Source organism: Elgaria multicarinata, chromosome 3, assembly GCF_023053635.1.
Source record: "Elgaria multicarinata webbii isolate HBS135686 ecotype San Diego chromosome 3, rElgMul1.1.pri, whole genome shotgun sequence".
Classification (NCBI taxonomy): domain Eukaryota; kingdom Metazoa; phylum Chordata; class Lepidosauria; order Squamata; family Anguidae; genus Elgaria; species Elgaria multicarinata.
Genome location: NC_086173.1, coordinates 94697625 through 94722886, shown reverse-complemented (window position 1 = coordinate 94722886; position 25262 = coordinate 94697625). Strand labels below are relative to the sequence as shown.

At 39.2% G+C, this 25262-nt stretch overlaps 1 protein-coding gene across 5 annotated transcripts in view; it reads left to right on the top strand.

Moving 5' to 3' along the window:
• Positions 1-19586, top strand: part of EBF1 (EBF transcription factor 1) — a 410357-nt gene extending 390771 nt beyond the window's left edge. For 4 of the 5 annotated variants that reach the window (XM_063120931.1, XM_063120930.1, XM_063120929.1 and 1 more), the window contains exons 12-17: positions 323-388; positions 2059-2236; positions 4149-4328; positions 8931-9125; positions 9430-9498; positions 19453-19586. In XM_063120931.1, the coding sequence (XP_062977001.1) occupies positions 323-388; positions 2059-2236; positions 4149-4328; positions 8931-9125; positions 9430-9497 (687 nt within the window). In that variant the 3' untranslated portion in view covers position 9498; positions 19453-19586. The remainder of the gene's footprint in view (positions 1-322; positions 389-2058; positions 2237-4148; positions 4329-8930; positions 9126-9429; positions 9499-19452) is intronic. The other variant, XM_063120932.1, reaches the window with a different exon arrangement.
• Positions 19587-25262: the final 5676 nt, after the last annotated feature.

The following is a 25262-nucleotide window of genomic DNA, read 5'->3' as shown; positions in this document are numbered from 1 at the left end:
CAAACAAATTTCACCTTTTAATTTATTAAGCTTCGGTTTGTGAACTGGATGAACTTGTGATTTAACAATATTCTGAGTCCACTAAGTACTGTTGCTTTTTAAGACTATTGTGTGTAGAAGATAACATTGAGTGTTAATGCTGCAAAATGTTTTTTCTAAATAATAATAATAATAATAATAATAATAATAATAATAATAATAATTTATTTATTTGTTGCCCGCCTCTCCCTCTGGATCGAGGCGGGGTACAACACAAATGCAATCACATACAATTTACTGAACTCATAGAGAACACATCTCTTTTTTCCTTCCTTCCTAACAGGAAGTAATACTCAAGAGGGCAGCTGATCTGGTGGAAGCACTCTATGGTATGCCACATAACAACCAGGTAAATCCATTCTTCATTGCATAGCTCTCAAGACTAAGTATTCTGACATCTATGCTATAGGGGTACCCTACATAGCCACACTGATACAGTATAAAATTTGAGAGAACGGCAAATGAGAAAGCCATAATCGGTTGGATCCTGAGGAGCTTCCTCCATTGGTAGAAGCTTCATTGGTGGAATCCTAATCTCTTTGATGGTATTTTTTTAAAAAAGCATTAGAAACTGGATGTCATATCTGGAAATGCAAATCTTTGTGTGGTTGTCATTTATACTTTTTACGTGTTTATACTTTCAATCAAACTTGAATATTCATGCTTTGCAATTTATATTTGTTTTGGGGGATAATATGGGATTAGTTCATGCCAGTATTTAGCATAAAATTCAGTGCAAAATAAAATAAGCAAATTAGGCACTCTCTTTGGAGACTTTACCTCAGTATGACTTTGGCAGCAAAGGCCAACATAATTGCCATGGGTGAGGTCTCAGTTTCGCAGGTTAGGAAAAAACTTTTGAGTTGAAGACAGATGGTTAAATCTTTCAAGTACTGCTCCTTAGGATCTTTAATATGCATTCATTCTAGAAGTGATCTTGCACTGTGAGGAAGTGAGCTTACTCATATATACACCCACAAATGACGACTTATAATTAAGAGACAGAAAATGGAAAGTTGTCCTGCCTAATAAAGAAAGCCTAAAAATCAGAAAACTGTCTCTCCAGCATCACAGAGAGGGCCTTGTAGCAGACTTGTTTTTTACTCACACAATGTGGGGTGACAAAATCTACCACTTTACTGAGATCTCTTCTGGTAAAATCAGGGCAGAAGACAACACTCCTTAGTGCCTAAATAATTTCAGAACACAGTGCACATTTTGCAATAAGAGAAGCCAGCTTTTTTAATATATCTGAGGTCTGCTTGCTTCTTAGCTATATTGATGGCTCTCCACTGTCATACCTAAAATTATGCTTCATTTCACATTACCTGTTCTAACGTGGAGACTCACACTTTTTTTAAAATAGTGTTTATGTTTTCATCATCATTCAGGTGCTAGGGTGTTAATGCACTTATATGACACCCCCTTTTTTTGCTTCAATAGTATGATACTTGTAGTAAAAGAAAACGAAAATTGGTATTGATATATTGCTTCTAATATAAATATAGTGGTAACAGCCTCCTTACCTACTCTACTTATTCATGTTTTGCTTTCTATGAGATAGATACTTGCCTTCTAGAATTTGGAGCTGGACTGAAAAAGCATGGTCTTTCCCAAGACATATAATAATCATGTTGTTGCTTATTCTTTCTATGGTTAATAACCATTTATGTAACACTTTACAGTATACATCTTCAATCTTGTAGCAGTCTTGCTTTGTAGGTCATTGTTCCCATTTTACAGAGAGGGAACCAAGGTTGAGAAATGATGGCTTATGAAACTCACTAAGACTGTAGTTGAGTCAGATCATCATATCAACCACAGATCCACTATCAACCGTTACTTCCCTTGAGAGGAATAGGGCATGACCTTTAACTTGTTCAGCACTTAGATCAATCCAGTCTTGTTCCATTGTTATGAGGGTGATGCATTGAATGGTCACTTACATTGGTGTAGGCTCGTTAACTGCTCAGCGAAGTGCCTCTTAATTATTTTGTTACATCTTTCAACTCTTCCCAGGAAATAATTCTGAAAAGAGCAGCCGATATTGCAGAAGCACTGTACAGCGTCCCTCGCAATCATAACCAACTCCCAGCCCTCGCTAATACGTCAGTCCATGCAGGAATGATGGGTGTGAATTCCTTTAGTGGTCAGCTAGCAGTCAATGTCTCAGAAGCCTCACAGGCCACCAATCAGGGTAAGATAGAGAAGAAGAAACATGTTTCTCTTTAGGCAAAAATGGTGGGTGTGGTATATATTTTTATTTATTTGTTTTATTTCTATACCGCCCAATAGCCGAAACGCTCTGGGTGGTTTACAACAATCGGTCTTCCTTATTTTTTGCATTTTTGTACTGATACCCCTGGTTGGTTCACTCTTAAGTCTATATATATGATACAGAAACAAAAAAGCCTGGGGAATAAGATACCAAACATGGTTAATAAATGATATCATGCATATTTCTTTCACTAAGTTTGCTTATTTTTATTAGAATAACACAGAGAACAGCTCATGGTCCAGGTAACATATGATCCACTTGCATAAACAGATGTTCAGATAAACGTCAGTGCTATTTTCTCAGTGTAAAGTTAACACAGAGGGCACATAGTAAATTACATGCTTAATTGAGTCATGGTCAATGAATCCAAAAGTGAAGTCTTTCCAGTTAAACAGTCTGGTCTGAAAGTGAACCTTTCACACCAAAATGTTTCTATTATAAACATAATAGACAGAAGTGTACTGGTTTATAATATGTCACAAATAGAAACCAAGCACCTGCTCATGTGGCCAAGCACTCTAGGCTAGGATGCCTAGGATCAGGTGTAAGGGCCCCAATAGTAATTCAGTGCCACATATTTGGTTTCATGACCTGCAGAAACCAGTTAAGGTCTGCAGTTGCATTGCAGGAAAGACAATTTCATCCAGTCAAATCTATTATTTTAATAGGCTGCCCATTTTTCTGCCCATCTCCACAATACCTATTGAATGTGACTTAAAGCAGAAGTAGGCAGAAAGTAGATCTCCAGATGTTTTTGACTTCAACTCTTAGCATTCCTGATCATTGGCCATTCTGGCAGGGTCTTCTGGGAAGTGAAGTCCCAGACATCTGGAGATCTACCTTTTGCCCACACCTGCCTTAGAGCACAACTCCTACAGCAACATACATTTCTGAAAAGTAGACCTATAATCATCGTAGTCTCCTTTATTTTTACATTTTTGCACCGATAGCCCAAGTTGGCTCTCTCTTAAGACTATCTCTGAAAAACGCTAAACATTCCATTGAGATTATCCTCCCGCTCCACACCTCTGCCAAGCAAGTATCTGAAGAATTGTAAACACAATTATTTGATTCAGTTTTGACATTTTAGATCTAGTTTTAACAAGCAAGGACCATGCACTTTTTCTTAAAGTACTCATCTTTTTCACTTTGAAATAGTCACAAATGGTTAAGAAGTTGATGAATTCATGGCTAAAGACCTTTAATGGGAAGTTATGAAAGCTTTTGTCATATTTTATAGCTATTTGCAACATCATCTGCCATCTCTGACCCATAACACTCACACTTATTTAAATACTCTCAATACTTTTAAGGTGGTGGTCTCATAACTAGGAGATGCTCTCCCTAGGGGAGCTCAGCTGATGTCCAAATTGCGCTGCTTTTGGCATCAGGCTAAAATCTTCCTGTTCTCCCACTGTTTGTTTGTTTCTAAAAGAAACCTTTTTAACTTTTGTTATTTTACACTCTGTGGCATTGATGGTGGTTTAAGTTCTAGGGCTGGAATTTGCATTGTATTTCTGTTGTATTGGGATGGTGTAAGTGGGGTGTTCTTGCTGGTTCGGATTTTTAAGTTGTATTGTTTGATTTTTGTATGGCACTTAGAGAAGGCATCTAACAAGTATAAATCCTAAATAATAAACAAACATTTAATAAACTATTTGTAAATGAAACTTTATATGGCGAGTGACCTCCACTCCCTCTCTTTCACCAGAATTGCATTTACACTGAAGCTTCCTTCAGTTTTAGGATTGCAAAGTTTGGGATATTTTGTAATTGAGGTTAAATCTCTATTGACAAGCAATTGTTGTACCCTTTTAACTTTTTGCAAAAGGTTTTACTCGCAACTCAAGCAGTGTGTCGCCTCACGGTTATGTGCCAAGCACGACCCCTCAGCAGACAAACTACAACTCCGTCACGACAAGCATGAATGGCTACGGAAATGCTGGAATGTCCAATTTAGGTGGATCGCCAACCTTCTTGAATGGATCTGCTGCCAACTCTCCCTATGCCAGTATGTATTATGCATGTTGCACAACTTATACTAAATGGCTTTGTTAGATCAATGTTCTTTTCACCCAAGGACGAGATCCAAACAGCCCTTAAGCACGACTCCACCATTCCAGCGACAGAGGGTTCAAAAGCGCTTTATTGATTAGTAATCAAGGCCTGGTCTCTTCAAAGGGAGCAATCAGACAAAAGACATAGGGAATATGGTACAGTATTAAAGCTTTCAAGGGGCAGGGCCCAGTAGCAGCATTAACCAATCAAAATGTAACACCAGAGCCCCCCCTTATCTTTTGCAAAACATTTCCTCTGTAACAGTACATTCCGCCTGGGAACATAAAGCTATTGTTCTGGATAGATAAGATAGTCACACAGGAAACACCCTTGAAGACATTCTTGGTACGTGACATCTCGCTTGGTGTGCAATGGAGATTTTACAGTTTCCTGTTAAAAATGGAGGTGGTTCTGCTAACAGCTTGGCCTCTCGTAATGACCTAAAGGCTGAAACCTTAAATGCATTTACCAGGGAATCAGTCTCATTGAATTCAGTGGGGCTTACTTTAGAGTAAACATGCTTAGGATTGCACTGTCAGGCCTTTAATATTACTTACTAGATGAAAGAGCTTCATTGGTTACATACTTAGGCAGTAACATCATTTCTCCAGATCATTCCTGGTAGGGCTGTGCAGCTACCACCAACCCTATCCTCCTTGGAGGACGATTCCCCATTTACCTGCCTCTGCCGCCACCGCTCTTGCTTCCACTACCATTGACGCATCATCCTGGAAGTAGGCCACAGCGGAGGCAGCAGGTAAGGGACCCTCCAAGGGCTGGCTTCGGGCCGCCTCAGCCTTCGCCCAAACAGCCTTGGATCCGTGATTCAGAGGTCTGAATCACCCTGATCCGCTTCGGATTTGGAGTTTGGATCCAAGGCGATGCACAGCCCTAATTCCTGGCATTGCTTTCCACTCCCCGATACACTATGCACTTCAGATATTGATATATCATTTTAGGTTTTATTTTAATTATAGCTTGAAAAGCTCAGACCTACATAAATAGAACTTCCAAGGATCTTCTATCTAGGAGTAAATCAGATCCACACCTGCTGAGCTTCAAAATATCAGACACCACATTCCAAGAATCATGATCCTTTTTGGAATCAGGACCAGTGCTGAAAAGGACTCTTTGCTGAATTAGGATCAGTTGTGAAATGGCAAAGAGATACCTTCTGCTTTCAGCTTTGATAATACCAATAGCCTGGTTATTTATTTATTAAATTAAATTAAATTTATTTATTTATTAAATTTACATACCGCCCCATAGCCGAAGCTCTCTGGGCAGTTTACAAAAGATGGATGGAAGAGGAATGCTAAATCTGGGGCTCTTATCCCTTAAACAGGATGAGGTTAAGGTTTCAAAGCCTTCAGAGGAGGAATTGTACCATTGACAGAATGTTTCAACATATGGGGATCTCTGGATTGGGATCTATGTTTTCCAAAGGAACCTGATAATGGGGATTCAGCTACTGTGAACTTTTTATGGGTTGATGTTGATGCAGTGTGCATCACCATCTGGAGCAGATTTTGGGGGGCACATGGTGAACTGCAGGGAGGATGGGAAATTAGATCCATCAGCAGTGTCTGTTCCACTGGATACAACCATCTGATAGCAGTGTAATACCAATCAAAACTCTCTACACTATTACACTATATTAATGGGATATAATAGTTCAGTCTGAGATGATAATCTATGGTGATATCTTGATCTAAGCCCTTTTCTTTGGACCATTAAAATAGTGCAGCAATACATTATTTCATATGTATTGGACTGGACTGATTCACCTTTTGAAGTGTTTCCTCTTATTATGTCCTGCCTTTATATTACTTTCCATATTATTATTACTGCTGCCATCATCTTTAGATTTTTCCTGGTGAATCCTGCTGTCCCATTAATGGCAAATATCTTCAATCGGAAAATGTTTCAATCATGGCTTGAGAATTAGAAAGGTGGCATTCTTAATTAAATCAATAAACTAATTGCTGTATAGTAGCAATTCAATTTAGGTGCTTTGATTGCTCTGCCTTAACAAGTGCTTGCAGATACTGAGTGACTTTAGACCAAGATTGTATCTGTCAGACTGTGAAACTTTGAACATTTAATTTCCATTAATTGATTTCCGCAGTGTTCACAAATATGATATCAGATGCTTGCACAGAGATTCTGAGAGGGTGATTTTTATCTACAGAAATGCAAATAAAATAATAATCTAAACCTCAGCTGATTTGAATTTTCATTCCCCTGCCATTTAATTATTCATCATCCTGAACATAAACCGCTTCTAAACAAGATGAAGAAAAAATGAGTAATTTGACCAGCGTAAGGGTCTTCTCTTTTTTCATAGACATGGAAGCCAATAATTCTGGAGTAACTTGGCACTATATTAAGGAAAGAAAACCACTCTAAACTTAGATGATGAATGCATTAGCCAAAGACATTAGTTGCCTTTATACAAGAAACCAGAAGGAGTTTTAAAAAGTATATCTACCTTTCAAAATCAAATGATGCATCTGCTGGAGTGAATAAAGCTACTTGGAAATGTAAAACTATAGGTATTGTCATACACACTAGTACATATATAGATGCCAGTGTCAGGCTAACTTAAGTCTAGGGTAACCATATGAAAAGGAGGACAGGGCTCCTGTATCTTTAACAGTTGTATAGACAAGGGAATTTCAGCAGGTGTCATTTGTATATATGGAGAACCTGGTGAAATTCCCTCTTCATCACAACAGTAAAAGGTGCAGGAGCTATACTAGAGTGACCAGATTTAAAAGAGGGCAGGGTACCTGCAGCTTTAACTGTTGTGACGAAGAGGAAATTTCACCAGGTTCTCCATATATACAAACAACACCTGCTGAAATTCCTTTTTCAATACAACTGTTAAAGATACAGGAGCCCTGTCCTCCTTTTCATATGGTCACCCTACCTAAGTCAGTCTGACCTGGCACAATTGCCCTGGTCCAGGGGATCGAGGATGCTTCCCAGACAAGGCTTTTATCATGTCATTGCCCTCGTTCATAGAATTTCACATGGCATCCAGATGCCATTGCCTCCCATTGGTAACCCTCTCATGGTTTCCCACAACTTCTGTCCTTTTTCGTATCACCAAAAATCCATCAAGGAGGGAAAGATGGAATAACTGCACAATGTTTTCTGAGTGGTAGAGCTAGTTGCTATTAGTCTGGAAGTGCCCCAAAACTAAAGCTTTGTGCATGCTGGTACCATTGTGATAGTGTTATGATTAAGAGGTAATGCACTAACACAGTTTCCAAACTTTGCAAGTACTCTACCTCCAGAAATCTCATTATCTTTCAGGCATAATTAACAGAATGAAGACAATCACACATTTTTCTTTATTTCAGACAGCCAACAAAAATGATTGGAAATATATTTATCAACCTGATCCAATACATGTTTATTCAGAGAAGTCCCAATGTGTTCAGTAGAGCTTACTCCGAAGTACATATGCATAGGATTTCAGCCTCATGCTATGCATGTGTACACAAGAGTAAATCCCATCGGATTCAATCGACTTATTTTCAAATTAGGGTGCACAAGATTGCAGCCTTCCACGGTGATCCTATGTAATGCATGACTTACTCAGAAATAAGTCAATTGGCCTAATTCATAGGTAGGTGTGTATGCAATTGGATCCTTAATCATGAGATTCATTGGGTACTAAAATAATATTGTAAAAAGCAAAACAGCTTTAGTACCACCATTTCAAACTAACATTTTCCTTTGAAAAAGTTTCAGGACACCTTTAAAGACCTCTTTCCCCTAACACAGACACATAGGCCTACCTGGAATTCAGTTGTAGAAGAAACAGCAGCAACAAAAAATAATAATTGTAAAATAGGATGGGGTAAAACAATAAAAGAACCCCCAGAATCCCTTCCAGGGATACAAACATGCTATTTTGGGATTGTATAGCGCTTCACACAATTTGAAAGTACTCCTCAACATCTTCTGTGATTTTAGGATTTGTCTCTTGGACTAAGCTATGTAGTGCACCATCTCTTGCACCACTGTGTGAAATGGAAGAATTATAATGAGCACAGGCAAGCGTTTTAATGAGGAAGCAAGTACTAGTACCAGGAGGATTATTAGATGGCCCATAGTGAGGTGAAATGGTGGAATGCTTTTCAGGACTCCCATCTGATGTTTCCTTCACAGAATGGTAACTGCTGCACAACACCTTCCTCCTGCATCTCAGAGCTAATATCAGAAGTCCCAGGTACCATAGGACAAATCCATAATGCAGCTTCTTCCCATGCAAGCTTCTCTTGAGGCAATAATGGTATGGGAACAAGCCATGGTGTGATTTCCTTCCACATGACCTGGGCTTCTGGCATTAACTCCGTAGTGAGGGACTGTCGTAAGCCGAGTCCATGAAAATAATGTAAAGGCACGTTCAGATGTTCAGAGAACAAAGGACCAAGCATTCAGGTCATTTGTTAAGTAAACCTTGCTGCTGAACTCAGTCCTGTGGGCATTTCTGTTTGAAACCTTGGTAAGAATCTTCCCTCTTGTTCTTGTTTTACTCCAGTCGTGCCATCCAGCCCAACAATGGCTTCCTCCACTAGCCTCCCTTCTAACTGTAGCAGCTCCTCCGGGATCTTCTCCTTCTCACCAGCCAACATGGTCTCAGCGGTGAAACAGAAGAGTGCTTTTGCCCCTGTTGTTAGACCGCAGACTTCCCCTCCCCCCACCTGTACCAGCACCAATGGGAATAGCCTGCAAGGTAGGCCAATCCTGGCATGTTACTATTTTATAGCTCTTTATTTCTTTGCATCTTGTCAGAAGGGTGATGGATCTTTGATGGTCTAGAACGGTGGTGTAAGGCTATAATTTCCTTGACTCGCTAATACTCACCCTCATTCCCTTGCTTGGCAAAGCAGCCTGCTCGTATTGTCCTGTTGAACTGAGATGCTGTATCTTTAAAAGCATGGTCTGAGTGTTTGCTTAAAATGAGTGATATTGCAGCTTACTAACACCCGCCTTTCTCTTTCTTTCCTTTCTTATTCCTTGTTGTTGTCTTTTATCAGACCAGTCTTTTGTGGACTCTAGCAAGTACTCCACTGCAGGGTCTCTCCAGGGTCTGGCCTTCTCCTGAAGTACGTCAGTCAATCTTCCCTTCCTTTTTTTGATTTTGTTTCTCCTTTGTCATGTCCACATGTGCAAAATCTTTACTTACTAATAGCAGCAACATTTGTGGGGGCCATCACAGAAAACAGACCATTGCAAAGTATGGTTTTCATATGAGAACATATTGCTAAATATATGTGGCACATACTATATTTATTTAAGGTTTCCCACCTTCTTACCTTGCATAATAATAGCTCTTTGTGATTAATGTACTGGATGGAAGCTAATTTATCATGTAAACAGTACTATGTCTCCTTGAAATCCTCTTCAGCTTTTGGCTGTCTTCGCTTCTGTGTCATGCCATAGACTTTAGTGGATACCTCCCCTATTAGTCCTTCCTCTTTCCATAATTCACATCTAGAGCAATCACATGCATATGGATTTTCAGCATATCTGTGTAGCCTGCCAAATACATTGAGGGGGTGAGTCCTTGCCATGATTCCTCAAAGGGGAGTGCACTGTTTTGCACTGTGATTACATTCAACTGTTAAGAGTCCTGTTTGAAGAGTGCTTGAGTTTTCAAGGGGTTTTCATAGTGTCTCAGAATTTTAAAATGGGCAGAGCACTCTCTAAAAGGGAGTAATGAGACGTGGAGCAGTACCATTACAGGGGGGTATGAACTGGGACCATTTGATCTCACATACTCAGCTGCTAAGGCAGACAAGTACCGAATCCATGGAAGGTGAAGCAAAGCAAAGCAAAGGTATCCTTGTTGGACAAAAGAAAAGTTCCAAAACCCATATTAGTGTAATACATTTATTACACCAATGAAACAGCAGCATCAAATGGAGCCATTAGCAAGTGGCGCCTCCCACCAATTTCGTTGCGCAGTTAAAGCTGCAGGAGCCCTGCCTAGCATGACCAGATACAAAAGAGGGCAGGGCTCCTGCAACTTTAACTGTTGTGATGAAGAGGGAATTTCACCAGGTTCTGCATGCATACAAATGACACCTACTGAAATTCCATTTTCTACAACTGTTAAAAATATAGGAGCCCTGTCCTCCTTTCCATATGGTCACCCTATATCACACTTTGTTTTTTAACCTCCCCTCAGTTTTAAAAGCAGTTTCGAAGATGGAAGTTGCTCTGTGCAAACATATTTTTGAAAATATATATCATTTAGGTTTACACAACCAGTTCATTGTTTCTTTGAGTTTTAGCCTTTGTCTCCAATTTCAGAAGAAGGAAGCTTGTGTACATAGGAAAAAAGTGTCAAAATTAGTTCCAGGACAGTGATGGAGAAATGTAAAACAAAATGTGAACACAACACGAGTGCTTGTAGTGGTATACCCTAAAGCAGGTGATCTCCAGTGTTGCCAAATATTTGTTCCAGTGCATTCAAAATTTGCCTTATGATGGCTTTGCCTTACCACATACCACCTCATAATATCATTTTCCGTCCACCTTCAAAATTATATTGCTTGGCTTCTAATGGAGATGTTTACTTAAAGCTGAGACTTTATCTGCACTGAATTGAAACCCTGTGTTGGCCTAGAATTCTGGATACATATCTTTCAGGCCCATATTTATTTGTTTGTTTGTTTATACAATAGTTATAATACCACTCTGTATCTAAAATAGATTCCAGAGCGGTAAACATAGAATATAATGTCCACATTAGATTTTAAGAGGGAGTTGTGTGTATATTGTAAAATTATTTCTCATATTGCCTTTGGATTGCACACCCAGGAAATGAAAGATTTATTTAACATCTCTGGACCATGTATCTCATAAAAGCAGAATTCCCCATTTCACTGTTTGGTCTGCTATATGGCTGCCCTACAGTGCTTAACCCTCCCTCATAATTACTGCGCTGCACTCTAAAGCACTGAGAGGAGTACACATTTTCATGCTCACTTAGACAAGAAGGCTTCTTATAATCACCAGCTGCCTCAAATTGCGCTGGAGTGGAAGGGGTTACTGACTCATGCTGTAGCTCACCCGGACGTGGGATTTTCTTCCTTCCTTTTCTTCTGTCTATCTTCACAGAATGTGGGGACAAACAGACATTTTTCCCCATTGCTTAAAGCCATTTGACATAAGCTTTATTCAAGAATTGCGTATCTCAAATGTTTCTAATGTTTCCAGGATCCTCTGGGTCATGCCACATGCCACCAAAAGTGAGATGCCAGCTTTGCAAACATAAAGCAAATGACATTATCAGTGTTCAGTGTATCAGCAGCAAGGAAAGCACTTATTTCTAAACAAAAGGCACTTACCATGGCTAAAGATAAATGCCATATCCAGTGCATTAGAAGCTGAAAAATCCAGGACATAAATCTTTAGGATAAAACAGGTTGCAGTTGTTTGTTTTACCATAAAACACACAATCTACCAAGAACTGATCTTACGCAAGTGTCACTTGGAATGAAAGAAGTTTGCATGGAAGATGTGCTGGAAAGATTGCACCCAAAGAAAATAAAAACACATTCACTTCCTTACCACTTTTCCTGGTGTTTTGGATTTACAGTTTAAACTGGAAAGCATTTTTGGTTGTCAACAAATTTCCCAGCAGTTAAAAAGGTGTAGAGCTCCTACTAATGACATGAGTCAGTATAAAAAGGAGAAACGTAGCTGTCATAAAGTGTCAGTCCAACGCACTGCTGAATACGAGTGTGATGACAGAAACAAGTCATGTGTTTGATCAACAAGTAAACCCTGGCTGGCCTGTGGATAGGCATGACCTGTTTAAGCACCCCGTATTAAGGCAGCCCCCTCACCTCACAACTGGTCTGTGTTTACACCTCTTTAAATTTCCCACTAAAATAGGACACAAGGCAGCTGAGGCTCCTCCCTCCTCACCTGTTGCATGGCACACCAGGACCACTTGCCACAGCAGGTAGGGGAGGGAATGACAGGACAATGAAGTGAACATGTAGGAGGACTTTCTGTTGCCTTGTTTCCTGATTTAATGGAGGATTTAACAGGCTACATCTGGGGGCTACCCATTCTTGACTGCAGCAGTAATAGGAAGAGCATTGCTGTTGAACTCAAGGAAAGAAGGGATAGCTTAATTGCTACATTACAAATTCTATACTAGTGTAATTCCTTTATTAGGTCAACCACAAGATTGGGGCGGGGGGGGATCTGCAAGCTTTCGAGATCTCAAGATCTCTTCAGCAGGCAAGATTTTATAAAAAAACAGGTTTTGAGGATGGAGCAGAGGGAGGAACAAAACTGACTTGATCATTTTGTAACAATTTGTATCATCTTGCCTGATGAAGAGATTTTTTGATTTTGGACTTTTTTCTTATGGTCAACATGGCAACTTCTGCTTAATTCGCAAGATGTTATACAGTTAAATCAATTGTTCATCTAATGCATAGCAGTGATGCACATCTGCATTAATTTACACTGTTGTCTATGCTTTTGAATGGGAAACGTATGAAACACAGTTGTGAGGATGATAATAATACTCTTGTGTTACGCAACAATGATTCAGGTTGGCGTTGCAAAAAGTGTATATCCACTTTTTGCAGATGTGTCTCCCAAGTGTGAAGTGCAAGCAGCCTTATCTCTAGAAATAAAGGGATGACTGCCACATATCCCTAGTAGAGATTGCTAATTAATCACTTACATATATCACATCCCAAGTTGAAATGCTCAGACATAATGCTGATGTCCATTTTTGTCATAATTTTGTTAGGAACTCAGTCTTCCAATATGAGAGTGAAACTAAGATAGGCAGGGCATTTTTAGGGAACAGCTGAACTTATGTAATGAGTTAATAGAAATTTTGCCTCCAGCATTATGCCATTTTACGCCACCCAAGGCATGTAATAACTGCCCAGAAACGTATGACTTGTTGAGTGCTATTGCGTAAGTAAACTGCTAGGTGAAAGTGGGTGTCTGACTTCTTTTTCTTGAGCGATTGGGTTGTGCTTGCATCGTTTAGAGACCGACCAAACTCTTCTCTGTTGTTGTTTTTAACCATTTAGTTCGTAAGACATAAAGTACATGTTTGCTTTCTTCTTTTTCTGTTATAGAGCCATCCGCACACGAATTAGGAGAAAAATAATACCATTCATAGGGTTTTTGTTTTTTTAAAAAATCTTCCTTTTGTCAAGTTTCTGGGGAAGGAAAATCCGGTGATATTTCCCTTTACAGAATCAATTTCACATTGAACCAGGAAAAAGCCTAGGTGGTCTCGTTACACGAGGCACTTAAAGTACAAAAGTAGCATGATAAGGCCCTGGCAGAATAGAAATATGAAACCTTTTAAGCAGGAAGAAATTCAGAATGTCATTCTGCCTTTTGACTTGTAATTTAATTCAAAAGTATTAGGCTTCTTCAGTAATAATAATGATAGCTATTCTTTGAAGAAGAAGAAAAAACCTACTTGTGTAGTATATTTCATACCATTTCTCTTCCATTGGCATTGTTTCTTGCATTTATCTACTGTGAAATGTTAAGCTTGCCTAAAAGGAGGAATCATCTTTGCTTAGAAAATTATTGAAGAGTTACCACAAATGGCCGGTACAGAAAATCTGCAAAAATGTTTTTATTCACTTCACTACCAGTTGCTCCTATATATCTGATCACTTAGCAATGATGAATTAGAACGGACAGACAAGACTATGTACATGGGGAAAGATGTAGTTGGCCAAAGATGATCAAGGTTCTGCATTGGGGGGGAGGGGAAGGGGGGACAGAACTTTTTCCTAATTCCCTGCCTTTGTACTCCTGCTTATTTCCTAAAATCAGAGGTTTAAAACTGCCCATAAATGTTAGTATACTGTCATCATCTGACAGTTTTGCCCCCCCCCAGAAAGCCTTAACAGCCTATTATACCCCCAATATTAACTGGGTTATCATTTGAATCTAGTATTAGTAGTGACTAAAACTCCCCAAACATAGTCTGCAATTAAAACATAATTGAATTTGTTTTGCAAATGTATGGAAGTTTAATATCTAAGGAAAATAAATATAAAATGGCAAAGAGCTGAAAAAATACAAAAATACAAATGTGCTTAAGGCAAATGTTATTCAACATTGACTCACCCCAGGCACAATCCCCAAAATTTATATAATTACAAGGATTCTTTGTTTTCAAAGTATTTTGAAGGGTTTTAGATTTTGTGGTGCCAACAGCTGACTGCCATTATACTACCATTTGTATGTAAGTGGATGAGCTAAAGATATAGGGCCGCTTTCCCCACCCTTCCGTGAGTTGGACTCCTGGGAGTTTTAGTCTAACCCATCTCATAGGTACCATGTTGGGGGGAGGATTCCTTATCCAGTGCTGTACTTTGACAGGAATCAGGAAATTGCTTTAGTCCAGTCACAGGGCATTCAGATCAGATCTTGTGTAGGCTCAGGTTTCCTGTGGGTTTTTCAAAAGTGCTGCCATGGTTTGTAGTTGGGATTGGGGCTCCCAATCCTTTTCCCCATTGCCCGGGTGCACCTGCTGTTTGCCCTGCAGGGCTCTGAATTAGCATATCTTACCTTATAGGATGAAGGAGAGAGGGGAGTTGAAGCTTCTGCTGTCAAGTTACAGACACTGATCCACAAAGGAAATGGAACACATACACAAGCGAACAGACTGCTTGAGTTTTTAATTTTCTTTTTTTGGCCTTATGAGGATGAAGCTGATCTAGTTGTGTTGATCAGCTTTTATAAATCCAGCCACAATAATCTTCCCACTTCCTTCAGCTTAGGGGGACATTAGTAACTTTTGCTCCTTCAGTGTGTATATATGGGGTGAAAGCCTATGCCCTAGGCAGCATTCAGCCTGCTCACATAAAAAGGGAGGAGGGGTGTGAGTGCACACACAAGCCTAGCTCCCAGCATCTATGTCAATGCCTGCTCAGGCCCCGGCCTTCCCATGTTGAGGGGAAAAGTTTGAAGTGGTTTCACGTTTGCTTGAATGTGAGTAGAAGCCTTTGTGTCAGCAGCAGTCCTGCTTCATTTATTTTATTTATTCATTTTTCTACCGCCTGAGAGCCGAAGCCCTCGGGGCAGTTCACAACAATTAAAACCACAAGATACAGCATAAAATCAGGGGTCCCAATCACTCAGAGGCTTCTAATTATGCTCAAGTAAACGACCAATTCGAACATCCCTGCTCAATGTGAGATCAAGAACTGAGTGGAATGGGGAGCTGGGCTTGTCTGCACATCCACATCCCCTTCCCATTTTTAGCCTGTGTGTGAAAAGACTGCATATTTTTATGCACACCTGACATAGAAAATCCCACAGGTGCTTCTCCCTCTCCCTGGCATTAAAAATACAATAATACACAAATGTAAAACTAATAATGTACTGCCCTTTCATGACAAATTACCTGACTCTGCCCAATGGTAGGGTTGGCCTGGCCTCATTGAATAGAAAAGTCTTCCACTCTGGTCATTGTATTCTGTGCTTGTGGTGTCATGATCATTGTCATGTCTGCAGCCAGTGTGTTTTTACAACTTGTATTCCAATATTATTTATTTTAATAAATGTATACCCGATCTTTCAAGCAGAATTTTTCAAAGCATGAGGTAGTATGTATCAAATAAAGCAATAACAATATAAGATATAACAATACCACAACAATATTAAAAACAACAGAAGAAAGCAGCATGAGATAAATCAATTCGCTGTTAAGTTGTTTTTAAAATCTCAGGGAATAAATGGTCTTTGTCTGGTGCAGACATCAAGGCAGCCTCCTTGAAGAGAATGTTTAACAACCTGAAGCCCCCTTCAAGGAGATCTTCTCAGCTACACCTTAGCTGGTGGAAGCCAACCCATTTTCTGAGAGTCTCAGAAAATGGCCTCAGTGAATAGGCAGGCTGATATGGGGAAGATAATCTTTCAAATAGGCATGGTCCAGATGTTCTGCCAGCTGAACATTCAATGGTTTCAAGAGCAGGTGGAGAATAGAGCAAACCATTGCAAAGATCAGGAGGGCAGCTGGATGTTCAGGTGAGGTGGGTCAACATTTTGGTATGGGGGATATTTATAATTTGATGAGGTAGCTGGGCAGTTTTTCTACCTTTCTTCGCTTTTGGGGGTGGGGGGAAGCCTTTAAACAAAGGTAAGCTGCTGCATTCAGCAGATGGTTGTCAGGTGCTTTAAACATCTGTTAAGATTGGCAGTGGTAACATAGCATGTTTCCCAGCGACATTGTATGGACGAAAAGACAACTACCCCCATTTTCCATTCAGTGTCAATGGAAACTGTCTACATCAGTATTTAGTGTCATTCTCAGCACCATTCTTAACAGATTGGTAAACTTGTTTGAAAGAAGAAGAGGTGGAAAAGAAAGATTGATCACCTCATCAAATTGTAAATATCTCACCCCAACAGAAAGTGCCACAATTCACAGTTTTCTTCACACCTTTGTTGGGGGATGAAGTTCTCGCAAAGGTGGAAGGAAGGTGGGACCATGTAGAGCCCTACTTCGAAGTGCCATGGTCAAAGGCATCTAGCAGTTAATAAAGTTTCATCCAAAAAAAGTTAACTTGCTCATGAAGTATATCATTTATTTTCTGTGCCCACATTTCCAAGAAGTCTTTTCAGTTTGGAAATATTCAGAACATTGGCATAGTGACAGCTATTCAACATCTGGCTAAATCAATCTTAGTTGCTATTTTTGGGTTTTCAATATTTAACTATTCAAATATTTTTAATGGTAAATTTAACCTGTGACCTGTTATCAGATATATTATTTCTTCCAAATAATCTTCATCTGATCACAGTTTCACCTGAGATTAAAGAAAGTCCTTGTTTGTTTAGACTTTTTTCATGCAATGTTGGTCTTTTGAAGAATACCCTTGAAGGAGAGACACCAGATTTATTTTTAAGGAGGAATGGCTTTTTTGATACTGGAACATCCTTAAGTCACATCCTTAAGTTGCCTGACTCCAACTTCGTCTCTATATTTTGCATTCTTGTCTTCTCTTGTTTTCCTTCATTTTGTCTTTGCCATTTACTTAAACTGCCTTCCCCTTGCTGATTAGTCTTGTAATTCATGCACATATGGTGATGTTTGTGGAGAAAACATTCCCTCTCACTTCCTCCCCCTACCAAGTCTGCAAGTCTTTCACTTTGGCTTGGTTCTTATCAAATTATTGCAGCTGTAATTAAAGCACAATGAATTAGAACCAGTCATGGGGCTGAGTTGTTCCCTAAGAAATCACTTGCCCAGATGTTTGAGATGGCTGCTCTGATTTTAAATCATGTACCCATGAAGTGCATCAATCTAAAGACCAGCATTCATTTTATGTCCTCTCACAAATAACCATGTGGCTGGCATTTTAAAGAGGTGGTCTTGTCACAACCATTACCATGAACCATGTGTGACTCCCAGCTGTGATGATGTATTTACTTGCAATAGGTCATTTTTGGCATTGCATGGATGGGGTGGGACTAGATTATCCTTGCAGATTCTCCTAGGGCTCATGTGCAAAACATCCTGATGCACAGATCAGTCATATTGCAATAATTCAATGTATGTTAGTTTAGTGCCATGGAACTGACTGTGAACTGGCTTAAATTGAAGAATGCTAGCTTTTGACTGGATTGGGTTATTCATGCCACTTCACTTTAGAGAAACAAAATCTGAGCTCCACTTGAATATAAGCTTATTTGTCTGTCACAAGCACCACCTTTTGACTGTAATGCATATGTTTAGAATGTGATCTATACATAAAAGCCAGTGTGACTGCAGGTGAGAATCGACTTCCATGTGATGGAAACTCTGCATAGCAATGGTCATTTATGGAAGCTCCAGTCACTTGAATTGGCTTCACAGCATGACTAATTCCCATGCCATCATCACACATATATCATGGCAGTGGTGGGCTTGCAAACTAACTGCACAATCTGGGAGATGCATATGTTCAATGTTTACATACATTACTGCTTCTACCTGGATTGGATTTTCATCAGCAGATAGGTCACGCAGTTTTTGCCTCTGAAACACATTGCGCCCAAATAAAGACGTTTTACTTCTGCACTTTTGAGAATAAGTTCTCCTTTTGCATTTTTTCATGTATAGTTTGAGACCCTCTTCTGTTTGTGACTGACTGCCAAAGTTACTGCTGTTTGAAGTCAAGAGCTTTTCTCTGTGATCAAAACACACTGCAACTATGAGCGTCATCAGATGAACATTTTATAGCACACTCATTACTGGCCGAAAGGACAACTCTGTCTGCTTTCAGCTCCTTCTACTCTCTTTTTTTTTTACTGTAACGATACCTGCTGCCATTTCGTGCTGTGTGCAGGAGAAGCAGCGCGATAAAAACGCCCAGTGAATGGGCCACGTGGTCGTTGTTTGCTTCCTCTTTCTTCCCCGTGTGGAGAAAGAGGAAGCTGTTCATCCCTATTGTGAGACAGAAGCAGGAGACAAAGCAACCATAGGGAAACATGATCCCCACCCCGTATGATGGGGCTCTTCATTTTAGTCTCTGCAGGAGATTTCCACAATTTCTTTTTCAATGACTTCCCATCCATGTGTTATAAATGGGACAGATAGCCTTCCAACTCATTCCTGTCTTTTAAAACATCTAAATAGAATATTTAGCGAATAAAAACTGTTGGGTTTTTTTTTCAAAATAATGAAATTTTGATTTTACTTTATACAGAATTTATATTGCAATATACTCAATGACTGTCAATATTACTTCTCAATTTTGATTGAGGTTAATGGTTTTGATCTTTATTAAGAATTATTAAGTATTTTAACTTGCTTACATGGCACTACATGCCTTGGACTGGATCTTTGAGGTGTGTCCTCACAAGCACTTCTTTCATTTTCTGGACTTATACATCTGCCTTGCTCCAGATATTATATTTCCTTCCTAAGCTTTCATCCAATATAATGTGTAAGTCCACATCGCAGGTCAGATTAATGAAGTGCTTCTAAATATTTGGAATAAATGTTCTCTTCCACAAAGTGAGTTAACGTCTTCTTCTTTTTTCCTTGTCCCCTTCAACAGCTATATCTGGCATGATAGTTCCCCCCATGTGAATGAATTGCCTTGAAGAATTAACTAAGGAAGAAGTTGGATTCTGCTTCCGAACAAAGTCTGACACAAGTCCCAGAGCGGAACTTTTAACTCAGGCCTTTTTTTTTTTTAAAAGGGAAAAAAAGGAAGAATCTCACAATCACTGCAAAGTTTTTAAACAAAATGCAATGAAAATAATTACTGTCCTTGCAAAATAATGCTGAAATTCACCCAGAGTCTGCAAGTGAAAGGTATTAATTTGAGCTGTCCATCCCAAGCACTTGGGAGAGAGATTTATTTTGTGTCATGAAGAAAATCCACTTACGTCTTTTTGGGTTTGGTTTAACTCAGTCACCGTTTGTCTTTTACAAATCATGATGGAGAGAAGGGGCACCATGGCTAAAAGCCGCTTTGAGACTCTTTAAAAGAAAAAGCTGTAATGAAGGAAAATAAAGTCGCAACACTTAAAAATGAGTTTCTATGGAACAGAAGTAGAAGTGCCAGTTAGGGGGTTGTTGTTGTTGTTTTCTTTCCTTAGAAGAGTAATGGCTGTGCCAGTCAAGGGTTGGCTCAGATGTGTTTCTTACCCAGTGACAGTTCACTCATCTGATGTGTTGCAATTGTGGTGTGTGTGGTGTGTGTGTGTTTATACACACACATAGAGATACACACCACTCATTAGGATTTCATTTTAGAATCCATGAGAATTTTTTGACACCCCCTTTACAATATTGAACTTAGGTGATTGTGTAAATAATGCAAGACAGAAAATTAGCAAAAGTGTAGCTAAAGACATGCAGATCCCATCTTTACCTTGGAAACCCAGTGCCTCTGGATATGATACTGAAATCAGCAGAATTAGATTAGCATGGCTCACTATCTTTAGCTTATATAAAACTTTCCCAAATGAGTGGTCTCCTTACGTGCAATTTAATCCCATCTATGTGTACAAATTTCCTTGGGATTTGATGTGATCAGGATAAAGGCACAAATGTGAGCCACTTAAGTATGTTTTTGCATATCCTCAGCAGAAATATTTTCCCTAACCTCTGTGTCTTTTGTTTTGGTTCAAGGGCAAGGCAGAATTCAGCCCACCATCACAGAGAATGGCCCTGAAGCACACACAAATGCACACATGCACACACATCTAAACACAAAAGGACATGTCCATTTTGAGCTGCAATTGCTTTTGTATCAGTCAGCCATTTTGGTTTGCACCATAATCTCTTGAGCATCAGGTAGTGGCATTTTTTGATAGAAATATAAAACATAAAATAAGGATGGAAGAAACAGAGTGCACAGGAATTTAGAGTTCTTAGAGTTCTTAGAGGGAAGTATTCTTAGGTAAAGATGCCACAAACCTTTAAGGATGCATTTACCTGATCTGTTTTTCCTTTGCTGTTGCATTTTGTACGTAGTTATAAATACTGTAGATTTTTTTGGGTGATTTTTTTTTTTTTTGGCCAAAGTTATTGTTCTATTTATACAATTTAATGTCTTAAGACAGTTTTTCAGTCTCTCTCTCTCACACACACACACATACACACACACAAGAATTATTGCATATTTTGCAAAATGAGCTCACTACCTTTAAGATTGCACATGCTTGCAAAATGAATTAAAGAAAAAAAGCTTTTTTTAAAAAAAGAAGAATTTTGTAAAATATCCATATAAATAATGTATTTATCTTTGGAATTTGTACATTGCTTTTTCCCTGCAGCATCCCAGTTTATTTTATTGTGTATGTTTGCTATGTGAAAAGTGCTAATTTGTTTGGTCATTCACAGGTGTATTAGCTGTTTAAATGTGATTTTAATACAATTCATTTATAGGGTTTTTTAGTAATTGTTTTAAACCATGCTTCCATTTTTGTTTTATTTTCACTCAAAAGCCATCGTCTATTTTTGTATTATTTGTAAGTTAAGAAGGTTTTTTCCCAATATATGGCAAAAAGTAGCATATTATTCTTGTAGCATTTAGTTACGTAGATTTAAAAAAGTATCCTTTGCTTTTGAGGCTTATAAAAAAAAATCTAATGCTGTTTTACTCTATTAATATGCATGGAATCTCTCCCCTTTGGAGTGACGCATTTTTTGTGCATTAAATATGGGGAGATACTTCATAGAAATCAATGAAAATACTTTCTTTCTTGTCTGCTTGTATATTTCTCTGTCTTTCACATAAATATAAACCAGCAGATTGGATGCCTTAACAATGCAAATCATATTCATTTCACTTGTACATTGTACTGCGCACCAGAACTGTCAATCATCACTAACATTCTAAGGAAAAAAAAATTGAAAAGCACAAAAGAACTGTTTTGTTACCTTAAGACAATGTGACTTTTTTCTAGACATGCAACAATGCTGCAACTGTGCATGCTTCCTGTATGAATTTTGCAATGGATTTCACTCAGATGTCACTATGTGATCTTTTGGGATGGGAAGGTGGGCGGGGGGAGAGAAATAAAGAGAAAAAAAATCCGTACTTTTTTCCCATAGAACAATAAGAACACATTCACACATAAAAAAAACTGGAAAATATAAGGAATATCAATGTATTGCTTCTCTATAGTCCAAACATTTATTCTAATTCACATAGTAAGCAATGGCACTGCAATGTAATCAAATTTAAAGCCATATTTTGTCCAGTGATGCCCTCCAATGAACCCTATTCAGAAAGAGTTGCACCTATTTAGACACTCATATAAAGTCATATACATGTATAGCCCTTTCCTTCAATGTCCAAAGATCCTTTGACAATATGTAGAATTTGTTTCTTTGTCCAAGTATTTATAGTGCACCAATAAAAGGAAATTTATATTTAAAAAAACCCTGCCCCAAATAGATCCTATGGCTTTTACATGATTCTTAAAGATGCCGCTCTTTGCAGAATATGGCTTTAGGTGCAAATGATCATGTTTCGATCTTTACAAAGTGAAGCCTCATGCTGGCTGGATTGTGTGAAGGATGCCTAATTCCTCTCCATTGTACCGGACTGAAGTCATCTCTGAATCGACTAATCTTTCACCTTCTTAACTAAACCTTTTTGGAATAGACACAAACACTGTACAGTTCTATTGTTAGAGAAAACTAACTACTGTAGAGATTGTTATAATTTTTTTGCAGAAATTCAAGCTGTAAAAACTTTTCAACTTTCACAATATTTAATTAAAGTTACTTCCTGTCTGTGAGTGCAGCTCCTGGCTGTCCATTTATTCATTTGGCTCTGTTAAATCAACAGATGACGAGAACAGCAGAGTATAAGATAGCAGCAACCAAATACACTGGCCTTCTGCATTCCTTCCTTGCAAAACATGAAGCAGCAAAAAATGGGTGTGTGTGTTAGTGTATTAAGAGCAATTTAATGTAAACTCTTAATGAAGAAAGACCATTTCTGTTTATAGCTTTGAAGGCAATAAACATGGTCTGGAGGCTCTTGCTATGCATCATGGGAGGATTGGTCTATACATGGTCAATACATGGCTGGCCCAGAGCATTCAGTATTAAAGAATGCTTTCCAAACACAGAGCAGGCATGGCTCAGTGGTTTAGCACATGCTTAGTATGGAAGAGGTCTTAGGGTCAATCCCAGGCATCTCTCACTGAGAAAGATCCAGGCAGCCTAAGGGAGCTGCTGCCAATCAAAGCAGATGGTAGCGTCCAACATTGCCAGATAGTCTTGAGACAGTATAAAGCACCTCTATGCAGTGCCAGCCCAGGTTTTGGAGGGCCCGTGGACAAGACACCTCCAATGGGCCCCTCCCTTCTCACTGCCATTATCACCACCACTCTTGCTCTCAGCCTCTTTTTCATCTTTGCTACCACTTGCTTGCTTGACAGGCAAAGAGCCAGGGAGCAAGTAAGACAGTGGCATCTACTGCTCTTTCTTCTCACCACCACCATTGCTTGGACCAAAGAGGTGAGCAAACATGTTGGAATGGTGAAGAGGAGACTTCTAGGCAGTGGGACCCTACTGGGGTGTGGGTGCTTGGCACGTGCCCGACCTGGATGCCAGCTGTGGCTCCATGTATACAATCCTATTCGTTTTACAGCATAGAGGAGTATTGGGAAGCACCATAAGTTTCAGAGGACCTTGCATCACAGTGCATAGGTCTGTGAACTTCATTATTGATCAAATAAAATAGCAATATGGTCTGATACACTCAAGTGAAAAATAAATAATACTTAGTTCAATTGGTGAGACGTAAGTGAGGGAGTTTTAACTTTCTGTTTAAATCCACTGGACTTATAATACAGTCCTAGGCATATTTACTAAGAAGGGAGTCCCACAGTGTTGAATGGGGCTTACTCCCAGGCAAGTTACTTAGCTTTGTGCTGTATTCATAGTGTCTGAAAATGTTAGTTTCTAAACTATTGTGCCAGCCATAATTTCCTCATACTGAAATTGGTAGGCCCATGCAATTCAGTTTTGAAGTGGAACAGGGCTGCCCCAAAATAAGATAGTTTTTGCATGTTCAGAAAACCATCCAGGTGTGCAGACCATTCATGTGTAAATTAAAATATGCTAGGTGGACTTCCAGGGCCTTCAAAATATTGAGGGCGTTTGAGCTATGGAATGATGATAGTGAGTTGGAAGAGTGAGGAAGATAAAACTGGAGGGGGGCAACAGGCCTGCTTGAGACTCCAAGAATTTGTACTATCCTCAAGGGGGGCATAGTAGGGTCAGGCAGCTGGTGTTTCATGAGATTAGAAAACACTCATGTACTGGATAGTTTTAGGAAGGTGCTTAATCCTTTTTCCATTCCCAGTCTCCACAAATCTCCCCTCAGCTGTATAGAAATGAAGGGCTGGTACAGGAATACCAAGTACCAGCCTGACACCTAAGTCCTACAGTGTTGTGTAGAACAATGAGGAAGTTCAATGGGAAGCAGGATGGAAGGGAAAAGATTTCGTTGTCCCAGTCCCCACCTCAGAAAAAGTTCCCCTCCCATACAAGCCCTGAACAGCACTACAAAGCCCTAGTGAGAGCTTTAGCTATTGGGCAGTTTAGAAATGTAAAAACCAAACAAACACATTAAAATAAAATAAAGGCTTCTTGTTCTAGGCTGAAATGCTTCTTTTAGGATATAGAAATAAATAGCAACATTTTGCTGTAGGTTGCCACTTGTCCTTATTTCCAAAAGAAGGACCAATTTACATTACATCTTACAGGTGTTAGTGATGTTCCATCCATGTAAATGTCTAATGGCTGTCTTGGATTGAAAATTGTGGTGGTGAGTTGATCAAAGCATCATCAGAAGAAATTTTTGAACTGCTTGACTTCGTATGCTAAATCTACACATAGCTCTGTGTAAAGCACATACTTTGCAGCCTATGGACTCTCCAGGTATGAGCCAATCAGTGTTGATCTTACTGGACTAGATGGACCAACAGTCTGACTCAGTATAAGGAAGCTTGTTTGTATATTACTGGTCATTATAGGTTAAAAAAGAAGAACCAAAGGATAATGATAACAACAACGTGTCACTAATGAATATAGCACTTGTAGCAAGCATCCATTTTACAGAAAAGACAAGTTAAATTCAATGTAGAAATGGATTTGTGTAATGTGCCCTTTGCAAGGCTATCCTTGGGTTTGATTTGGAAGCTTCAGCTGGTGCAGGGCAGGATCTACACTACTGCTTTAAAACACTTTATAACTGTATTGACAACTGTTGGGGCCCAGGACAACACTCCACATACAGTTTTCAAAATGTTTTTAAAGTGTCATAGCCTGCTTGGTGTAGATTTGGCCCAGAACACAACTGCAAAGCTGTTAACAAGGGCCTCTTTTCAACAA